Below are 9,596 nucleotides of genomic sequence, written 5' to 3' on the forward strand. Positions count from 1 at the left end.
GGCCTTATAAGGAGAGGACTGATTAGGTTCTCCCTCCTTTTTCCTCAGTGAAAATTGAACAGTGAAGTGCTCTGCATTGGTTTTGTACTAACTGTGTATTATTTGTGATTTTGTGGTGTTTTTCTTCTCATTTCCTTTCCATCTTTACTAATCTTTAAGCTTTTCATCCTCCTTTTATTCTTGAACTTTCTCTTATTTATCTTTCCTATCTTTTAACATGCCGAGGCCCAGTCGTGCTGTGCGGCCCCCTGTTCGTTTTATCGACAGTGGGGTAAGGGATGCGGCTGGCTTAGTGTCAGGTAGTGGACAGCAGCGGTCATTACAGACAAGAAGTTAGGCTGGGAATAATGTTCGTAATGCCGCCACCAGGGGTCGGGCTCGACAGCCTGAGAGAATTTTGGCGGGCGAAGGTGCGTCACGCAGAGGCCGGGTCAGTAGCGCGTTGGTGACACGAGCTGCTGTTGTGAGTGACAATTCTAGAAACTTCTCAAAGGAACCGGTTTCCGTGAATAACATGTCGCGAAGTGTGGGGGCTATGGCGGAGTCGCCGAGCGGGGTGTTAAGGAGAATTTTAACATCCCGAGGTGTTACCTCAGGAGTTCATGTGCCGGAGGTACGCCGCGGTCGCCCCGTGGGCCCGCGGGGGTCCGTGGCTGCCAGAGGTGGTCGAAGAAGTTCGATTCTTACTAGAGGTGAGCACATTGGGAGATGTACAAGATTACAAGAGTCGGTGCAAGGAGAGGGGGCACCCAACAGTGGTATTACAATGGGTTCGGTTAGTAATATAAACAACAGCGCTGACACGATTGTAGCGGGACAGGGCGCGAGCACATTGGGTATTAGTAATGCTGGAAGACAGCTTGTAAGGCCCGCCACGTGTAATATTAGGAGTAAAAGAGGAACTGGGGAGCTACGTGGTATGAGGGGCACAGTACCGGGGAGAGCTGATGCTGATGCGGTATGCTTTGGAGGTAATGGAGCGGGATTCAATTCGTCTGAGGTAGCGTCTATATGCACCTCGGTCATATCAGCGCTGGTCCCGGTGCTGAATGCCAATAACGCTGAAAGGAATTTTTTGTGGGGGCAGAATTCTGCTGATTTGCAGAGGGATGGCGTTGATGAATCAGGGGCGGCTGTTTTACAGGCCAGATCGGGTGGAGGTAATAGGGGCAATAGGAATGTTAATGAATTTTTGGTAGATGTTTCTCCTTGCTTTTCTACAGAGGAGTCCCTTGCAGCCCCTGAGGTGCAGGACGATTCTGGGGAATCAGCTGCGGTGGTAGAGTCTGCCCTGGACGAGGGTGGTCGTTATGGTGAGTCGATGGTGCACCCGGCAGCGCGCCAGAATGATTCAGCGGTGGGGTCAGGTAACAGGGGCGCAGTCACAGATAAAGTATGTGGTAAAAAAGCGTCAAAAAAGCGTAAGCATAGGCGCAGAGGGCACAGGGACTCATCTTCTTCTTCCTCTGAGTCCCCGGGTTCATGTGATAGCAGATGCAGGGGTTGCAATGGAAAAAATAAAAGGAAGCGTAGACATAGTAGCTCCAGCATGTCCTCGGAGTAGGGTCCTGAGGATTCTTTGCAATGCGCTAATACTGCAGTATTGAGAGGAGTTCGACCTAGAATTAGGGAGCGTATTAGACAAGGAAAATTTGTTAATATATTTGCTTTAACCAGCAAAGGTAGAAAAGCATTAGAAGAGGCGAAAAAGAAATCAGGTATAGGTGAGGAGGCTTATAAGTCTTACTCTTACTGGCAGAAGGGCATGCTTATCTTTGCAGCCTGTTATTTGGAATCCAGGCCTCAGGAGCACATGAACATAATTAAATATATGTATTTGCTACACGAATTGGCCAGATCCGGGCGCGGGACAGCTTGGAGGACCTATGATGAGGAGTTTCGGAGAAAACAAAATGGGAAGGAGATTGTGGATTTTGGTAAAAAAGATGTGGAGATCTTTGTAGATGTTACCCAGCCTCTTAAGAGTGGTTTAGAGGGTCTGGTGGATAAACAAGGTAATTCCAGCAATAAATGGTTGTTGGGTAAGAATAGGGCAGGCAAGTGCTATGCCTTCAATAATAGTCAATGTACCCTAGGGTTCAAGTGTCGTTTTCGTCATGCTTGTATCCGCTGTGAAGGAACACATCCCATAAAAAACTGCCAGCAAACAGTTAGTGGAAGAGGTAGTGGGCAAAAGCAGGATCAACGAATCCCAGCTGCGGCAGTGTCCAAGTAGGGCACTTGCTCCAGTTAAGTTAACAGGTTTACAATTTACGTGTGGCTTGCAGTTAACAGTTTAAAAAAAAAAAAAAAAAATTATAAAGAAGTTGCATTGGGTAGGATGGTAGGTCTTTTTAGCTGCCCTCCATTGCCTTATTTAATTTTTTCACAGTTGGGGTTGTTCTTAAAAAGATTCCAGGTAAATTCCGGCTAATTTAGCATTCATCATTTCCAGTAGCATGTTTTAGGTAGGTTGTTCTCTGCCCCATGGCAAAAAATTTTGGGTGGAAAGGGGTCTCATTAGTAACTTGCGCTAAGCAGGTTCCGGGCATTGGAAACGGAGTGGCAGATGCGCTATCGCGTTCTAGTGTCACAGGTTTAGGGTGCTAGCTCCGGATGCGAAGGTATCTGGTGACCCTTGCCCGTCTTATGCCTGGCAGGTTATACGCCCGGATTGGAGGGCTTAGCTTTTCGAGCCCTGGCTCCCTCCACTCTTCGAGGGTACAAAAATGCCATGGGAGAGTGGGAAAGATATGTGCGCCTGCATCAAGATCAAGGTAAGACCGATTACGCAATGTTATTGGATTATGTGTGGGAATGTTTTAGAGCAGGCAGACCAAGAGGGTTCGTAACACGTTTACTGTCTGCTCTTTCTTATTTCTTGAGACTTTATGGCCGGCATGATTTTACTAAATCTTTCTTTCTAGCAAAGATTCTTAAAGGTTGGGCTCGAGTTATGCCCCCTGTACAAGATGCACGTAGACCAATAACTATTTCAATATTGCGGCGCATGGCGGTCGTGTTGCAGGATGTCTGTGCATCTGATTACGAAACACTTTTATTTACATTGTGTTTCGTCATGGCCTTTTTTGGGGCCTTTAGAGTCAGTGAACTGGTGGCTGCTTCGAAATCAGCAAGGTCACCTATGCTTCGTGAACACGTGTCATTGGAAGAGGGAGGCTTATGGTGCAAAGTACAACGTTCCAAAACGGACCAATTGGGCAAAGGTTGTTGGGTTGTTTTGAATTGTGTTGATGACATAGAGATTTGTCCTGTGTCTTTGGCGAGGATTTATTTGAAGACAAGGTCTGATGTGCCAGGTCCATGGTTGCAGCATTTGGATGGTATGCCGGTGACTCAATTTCAATTTAGATGGGTGATGGAACGTTGTATTTGCACGATGGGTTTGCCGGTATCGAGATATGGTACCCATTCGTTTCGAATAGGTGCGGCGACAACAGCAGCTGCGGAAGGCTGTTCGAGCGGGCAAATTAGAGCCTTGGGAAGGTGGAAGTCTGATGTATTTCGGAAATATATCAGGTTTTGACCTGTTTTAAAAAAAAAAAAAAAATCAGACTTGAGGTTTCAGCCACTCGCCATATTTGGGGGTCTTGAGGAATTTTTTATCCTGTCAGGTGCCTTAAGCCTGGGGGTTCAAACCCGCCTGGCAGGTGTGTTTTTCGCCTCTCGTCAAGTCTGATCCCCCCCCCCCCTTATCTAACTCCCTTTGTAAAAGGAGAACAATTCTCTTCAAAAATTATCACATTAGAGGCCAAATTAAAATATGTAATAAATAAATGTTAAACCATTTTAGCAAGATTTTAAAAGGATGTTTTTGGGGTAATGTTGTTGCAAGATTTTTGTTTTAGGGGTTTTTTGTTCAATAAGTTTTGTGAATGTTTTTGTATTTTCAGATTTGCGCTTGGATGAGTGTCCGATTTGGATCATGGGGCACTCATACATTTATTATGGTGAAAGGTCTGGTGTTGAGTGCCTTCAGTCCCCGGAAGCTAATCTGGTCAGATGGATTGGAGTGAGGGGACTTCGGTGGGAGCAAGTCATCCCGCTTTTTTGGCAGCAAGTGGAGAGGTCGGGATACCCCCTGAGGGTGGTGTTCCATGTTGCTGGAAATGATCTGACCAGGAGGTCTGGTTTAGATCTTCGGAAAACCATAGTCAGGGATGTAGTTAGTCTACAGAACAGGTTGTGTTTTTTGAGTGTAGGTTGGTCGGAGATAATCCCTCGTTTAGTGTGGAGGGGTGCAGACAGACCCGCTGCCATTGAGTTGATCCGGCGCCGGATCAATTCTGTGGTTGGCAGAGCTGTTAGCGAAAATTGGGGGTTTGTGGTCCCACATCCCTCAATTTCAGTTTCTGCTCCTCATCTTTATATGGCCGATGGTGTCCATCTGAATTTGAGGGGTATTGAAATTTTTATGGGTGATTTGTGGTTAGCAATTTTTTCTCAGGAGTTTTATTGATAGGTTGAAGGGTTTTAGGAGTAGTTAGGGTTAGTTTGTAAGGTAGAGGTATGGTGGCGGGGTTTCGTTGAAACTGTGGCGGGTTGGGACGGCCTTAAATTGTGGCTGTAATTTAAAGAGTTTTATAGGTGCTCAGGAGATGTGAAGGTGGTGGAGTTTGATACATTACGGGGCCGGAGTTCCATCGGACCAGGTGGGCTTCGGTCTCCGGTGGAGTTTGTACACACCTGAGCACCTTTGGGTGGAAGTTGGGGAATACCTTGAGTGGAGAGTTGGCCACGGTATTCCCGATAAGGAGAAAGAACACAAGGGGTGGCAAATGGCCCATGGTGGCCCCTTGTGATGAGTGGGGGGCTGGGCTGAAATTGGGCCCCTTAAGAGCCTCCCCTTGGGATGTATGGGGGCTGGGCTGAAATTGGGCCCTTAATAACCCCCATTTGTTATGCGATGGAGGCCGGGCTGAAGTTGGGCCCTTGCCTCCTCTTGTGTTGTTATTCAGCCACAGTTAAAAGGGTAAAATAAATAGGGACATTTAAATAGGCCGTCCCTCCTTGCCACCATACCATTTGGTTAATAAAAGCTGACAATTTTATTGGCAAACATATCCTGGTGTCAGTGTCAGTTATTTCTTTATGGATGTTGGTGTATGCGCATGAATGAAGAACAGTCTATGATAGACATTTTAAGAGAACGGAGGACATTTTATATGGCTGTAGTGACATAAAATTCTGAATAGCAGGCTGAATGAAGCAGCTGGAGAAGTGGTAGTATCCATGGTAACGATGGGCCTATGAGGTGACTGAGGAGTCTGGTGATGGGAGGGGCTTAGGCCTTATAAGGAGAGGACTGATTAGGTTCTCCCTCCTTTTTCCTCAGTGAAAATTGACCCACCCACCCGCCCTTGAGGAGTTTATTATTGGTGTCGGCTTGGCGGGTTGGGACGGCCTTAAATTGTGGCTGTAATTTAAAGAGTTTTATAGGTGCTCAGGAGATGTGAAGGTGGTGGAGTTTGATACATTACGGGGCCGGAGTTCCATCGGACCAGGTGGGCTTCGGTCTCCGGTGGAGTTTGTACACACCTGAGCACCTTTGGGTGGAAGTTGGGGAATACCTTGAGTGGAGAGTTGGCCACGGTATTCCCGATAAGGAGAAAGAACACAAGGGGTGGCAAATGGCCCATGGTGGCCCCTTGTGATGAGTGGGGGGCTGGGCTGAAATTGGGCCCCTTAAGAGCCTCCCCTTGGGATGTATGGGGGCTGGGCTGAAATTGGGCCCTTAATAACCCCCATTTGTTATGCGATGGAGGCCGGGCTGAAGTTGGGCCCTTGCCTCCTCTTGTGTTGTTATTCAGCCACAGTTAAAAGGGTAAAATAAATAGGGACATTTAAATAGGCCGTCCCTCCTTGCCACCATACCATTTGGTTAATAAAAGCTGACAATTTTATTGGCAAACATATCCTGGTGTCAGTGTCAGTTATTTCTTTATGGATGTTGGTGTATGCGCATGAATGAAGAACAGTCTATGATAGACATTTTATGGATAAACATTCATTTTATAATGTACACAGTGAACTATGGGGGTAATTCTGAGTTGATAGCAGCAGGAACTTTGTTAGCAGTTGGGCAAAACCATGTGCACTGCAGGGGAGGCAGATATAACATGTTCAGAGAGAGTTAGATTTGGGTGGGTTATTTTGTTTCTGTGCAGGGTAAATACTGGCTGCTTTATTTTTACACTGCAATTTAGATTTCAGATTGAACACACCACACCCAAATCTAACTCTCTCTGCACATGTTACATCTGCCCAACCTGCAGTGCACATGGTTTTGCCCAACTGCTAACAAGGGCCCTTATTCCGAGTTGTTCGTTCGTTGCCGATTTTCTCTATATTGCGATTAGTCGCTTACTGCGCATGCGCAATGTTCGCAGAGCGCATGCGCTTAGTTATTTTACTCAACAGTTAGGTATTTTACTCACGGCATTACGAGGATTTTTCTTCGTTCTGGTGATCGGAGTGTGATTGACAGGAAGTGGGTGTTTCTGGGCGGAAACTGGCCGTTTTATGGGTGTGTGTGTGAAAAAACGCTACCGTTTCTGGAAAAAACTCAGGAGTGGCTGGAGAAACGGGGGAGTGTCTGGGCGAACGCTGGGTGTGTTTGTGACGTCAAACCAGGAACGAAACTGACTGAACTGATCGCAGTGGCAGAGTAAGTGTCGAGCTACTCAGAAACTGCTATGAAATTTCTATTCGCAATTTTGCGAATCTTTCGTTCGCAATTCTGCTAAGCTAAGATACACTCCCAGAGGGCGGCGGCTTAGCGTGTGCAATGCTGCTAAAAGCAGCTAGCGAGCGAACAACTCGGAATGAGGGCCAAAGTTCCTACTGCGATCAACTCTGAATTACCCCCTATGTGCAGAAACTCCATTAAGTTGTTGTGATGCTGATATAGCTTTGGCAGGAAATGAGACCTTACTCTTTTGTTACTCACACGTAGGGACATTAGCTGATCTTAGTGCTTAGTATCCTCTGCTCAGTGGGTGGCAGCCTAGGAGCAGGAGAAACAGGGATATTGTGGGCCCTTTAGTTGTGGGTACCATAGGCCAAAGTGAGAGGAGAACTACGATTGGTGCTTTATGTCAGCCAGATTTATGGATCATGCATGGAGAGATGAGTGCTTGTGGGCATGGGCTACAGGATGTAATACAAAGGTGGAGTTTGTTGATTGAGAGTATTTTACAGTTTTAAAGTGATTTACTTTCAAATTATATGGCAGAAACCAGACATTTTTTAGATAACTTGACTTTGGACAAATTATTGCCCATAAATGATTGCATAAATGCTTCTTCCACTGTTATCCACATAGGCAGATCCAAGGGCGGGGGGAAGGGGGGGGGGGAGCACTCGGGCCTGTGCCCCACCCTGTCGTTTTTTTTTTCAAAATGAGAACAGCAGCAGCACTACTGCTATTTCCGTCAGTCAGATTTGATAAAAGAGCTGACAGGCACTAGGACCCGCCGCGGCTCTAACAGCAAGTCCGTGTGGTAACCAATGGGGATGCTGGAGCTGCAGCTCCAGCCTCCCCCTGCTCACACTGCAACCTACCTCCCCCACTGCCAGCCAGACAGAGCCCAGCCCAGGCGCGGGGTTCAAATGCCAGCATGGAGTAAGACTGTTACTTATGACGGCGCAGAAGGCTTCATTAGCCCTCACTGCACCGCACAATAATCCCAGCGCTTCCTCCTCCACTTCCTTTACCACCATGCTAGGTGCAGTCACACTCAGCCTCAGCTTTGAGAAGGCGGCCCGTGTGATTGTGACAGGGCTGTCCTACAGATGTCTTATGCTGTGTGATTGTGACAGGGCTGTCCTGCAGATGTCTTATGCTGTGTGATGTGACAGGGCTGTCCTGCAGATGTCTTATGCTGTGTGATTGTGACAGGGCTGTCCTGCAGATGTCTTATGCTGTGTGATGTGACAGGGCTGTCCTGCAGATGTCTTATGCTGTGTGATTTAGAGATGAGCGGGTTCGGTTCCTCGGAATCCGAACCCCCCCGAACTTCACGCTTTTTACACGGGTCCGAGGCAGACTCGGATCTTCCCGCCTTGCTCGGCTAACCCGAGCGCGCCCGAACGTCATCATCCCGCTGTCGGATTTTCGCGAGGCTCGTATTCTATCGCGAGACTCGGATTCTATATAAGGAGCCGCGCGTCGCCGCCATTTTCACACGTGCATTGAGATTGATAGGGAGAGGACGTGGCTGGCGTCCTCTCCGTTTAGATAGAGAGTGAGACACTTGATTTACTGGAGCATTAGGAGTACTCAGAGAGTGCAGAGTTTTGCTGATAGTTATACTAGTGGTGACCACCAGTTTTATTTATTATTTAATATAATCCGTTCTCTGCCTGAAAAAAAACGATACACAGTCACATACCATATCTGTGCTCAGCCTCAGTGTGCTGCATGATAATATCATCTATGTATATCTGACTGTGCTGAGTAGTGCTCACTGCTCACACAGCTTAATTGTGGGGGAGACTGGGGAGCAGTTATAGCAGGAGTACATATTTAACAGTGCACACTTTTGCTGCCAGAGTGCCAGTGTGACTGACCAGCAGTGACCACCAGTATATTGTCTGCCTGAAAAAGTTAAACACTCGTGTGGTGTTTTTTTTTTTTATTCTATAAACGCATTCTGCTGACAGTGTCCAGCAGGTCCGTCATTCATTATATTTCTATCTTCTTCATACTAGTAGTTTAGGAGTCTGCAGTGCTGACAGTGTCCAGCAGGTCCGTCATTATACAATATATACCTGTCCTGCAGTAGAGATATATATATATGTTTTATATCATTATCATCCAGTCTATACTAGCAGACGCAGTACGGTAGTCCACGGCTGTAGCTACCTCTGTGTCGGCAGTCGCTCGTCCATAATTGTATACCTACCTGTGGTGGTTTTTTTTTTTTTCTATCTTCTTCATACTAGTAGTTTAGGAGTCTGCATTGCTGACAGTGTCCAGCAGGTCCGTCATTATACAATATATACCTGTCCTGCAGTAGTGATATATATATTTTTTTTATATCATTATTATCCAGTCTATACTAGCAGACGCAGTACGGTAGTCCACGGCTGTAGCTACCTCTGTGTCGGCAGTCGCTCGTCCATAATTGTATACCTACCTGTGGTGTTTATTTTTTTTTCTATCTTCTTCATACTAGTAGTTTAGGAGTCTGCAGTGCTGACAGTGTCCAGCAGGTCCGTCATTATACAATATATACCTGTCCTGCAGTAGTGATATATATATATTTTTTATATCATTATCATCCAGTCTATACTAGCAGACGCAGTACGGTAGTCCACGGCTGTAGCTACCTCTGTGTCGGCAGTCGCTCGTCCATAATTGTATACCTACCTGTGGTGGTTTTTTTTTTTTCTATCTTCTTCATACTAGTAGTTTAGGAGTCTGCAGTGCTGACAGTGTCCAGCAGGTCCGTCATTATACAATATATACCTGTCCTGCAGTAGTGATATATATATATTTTTTATATCATTATCATCCAGTCTATACTAGCAGACGCAGTACGGTAGTCCACGGCTGTAGCTACCTCTGTGTC

At 46.5% G+C, this 9,596-nt stretch overlaps 1 protein-coding gene across 1 annotated transcript; it reads left to right on the forward strand.

The window, feature by feature from the left end:
- The first annotated feature begins 355 nt into the window (after positions 1–355).
- LOC134928584 (uncharacterized) lies at positions 356–5,991 on the forward strand. Its single transcript, XM_063924483.1, has 2 exons — positions 356–1,313; positions 2,661–5,991. Exons 1-2 carry the CDS (start codon positions 515–517, stop codon positions 3,545–3,547), a joined length of 1,686 nt encoding a protein of 561 aa, XP_063780553.1. The 5' UTR covers positions 356–514; the 3' UTR covers positions 3,548–5,991.
- The last annotated feature ends 3,605 nt before the right edge of the window (positions 5,992–9,596 follow it).

This window comes from Pseudophryne corroboree, chromosome 5 (genome assembly GCF_028390025.1).
Source record: "Pseudophryne corroboree isolate aPseCor3 chromosome 5, aPseCor3.hap2, whole genome shotgun sequence".
NCBI lineage: Eukaryota > Metazoa > Chordata > Amphibia > Anura > Myobatrachidae > Pseudophryne > Pseudophryne corroboree.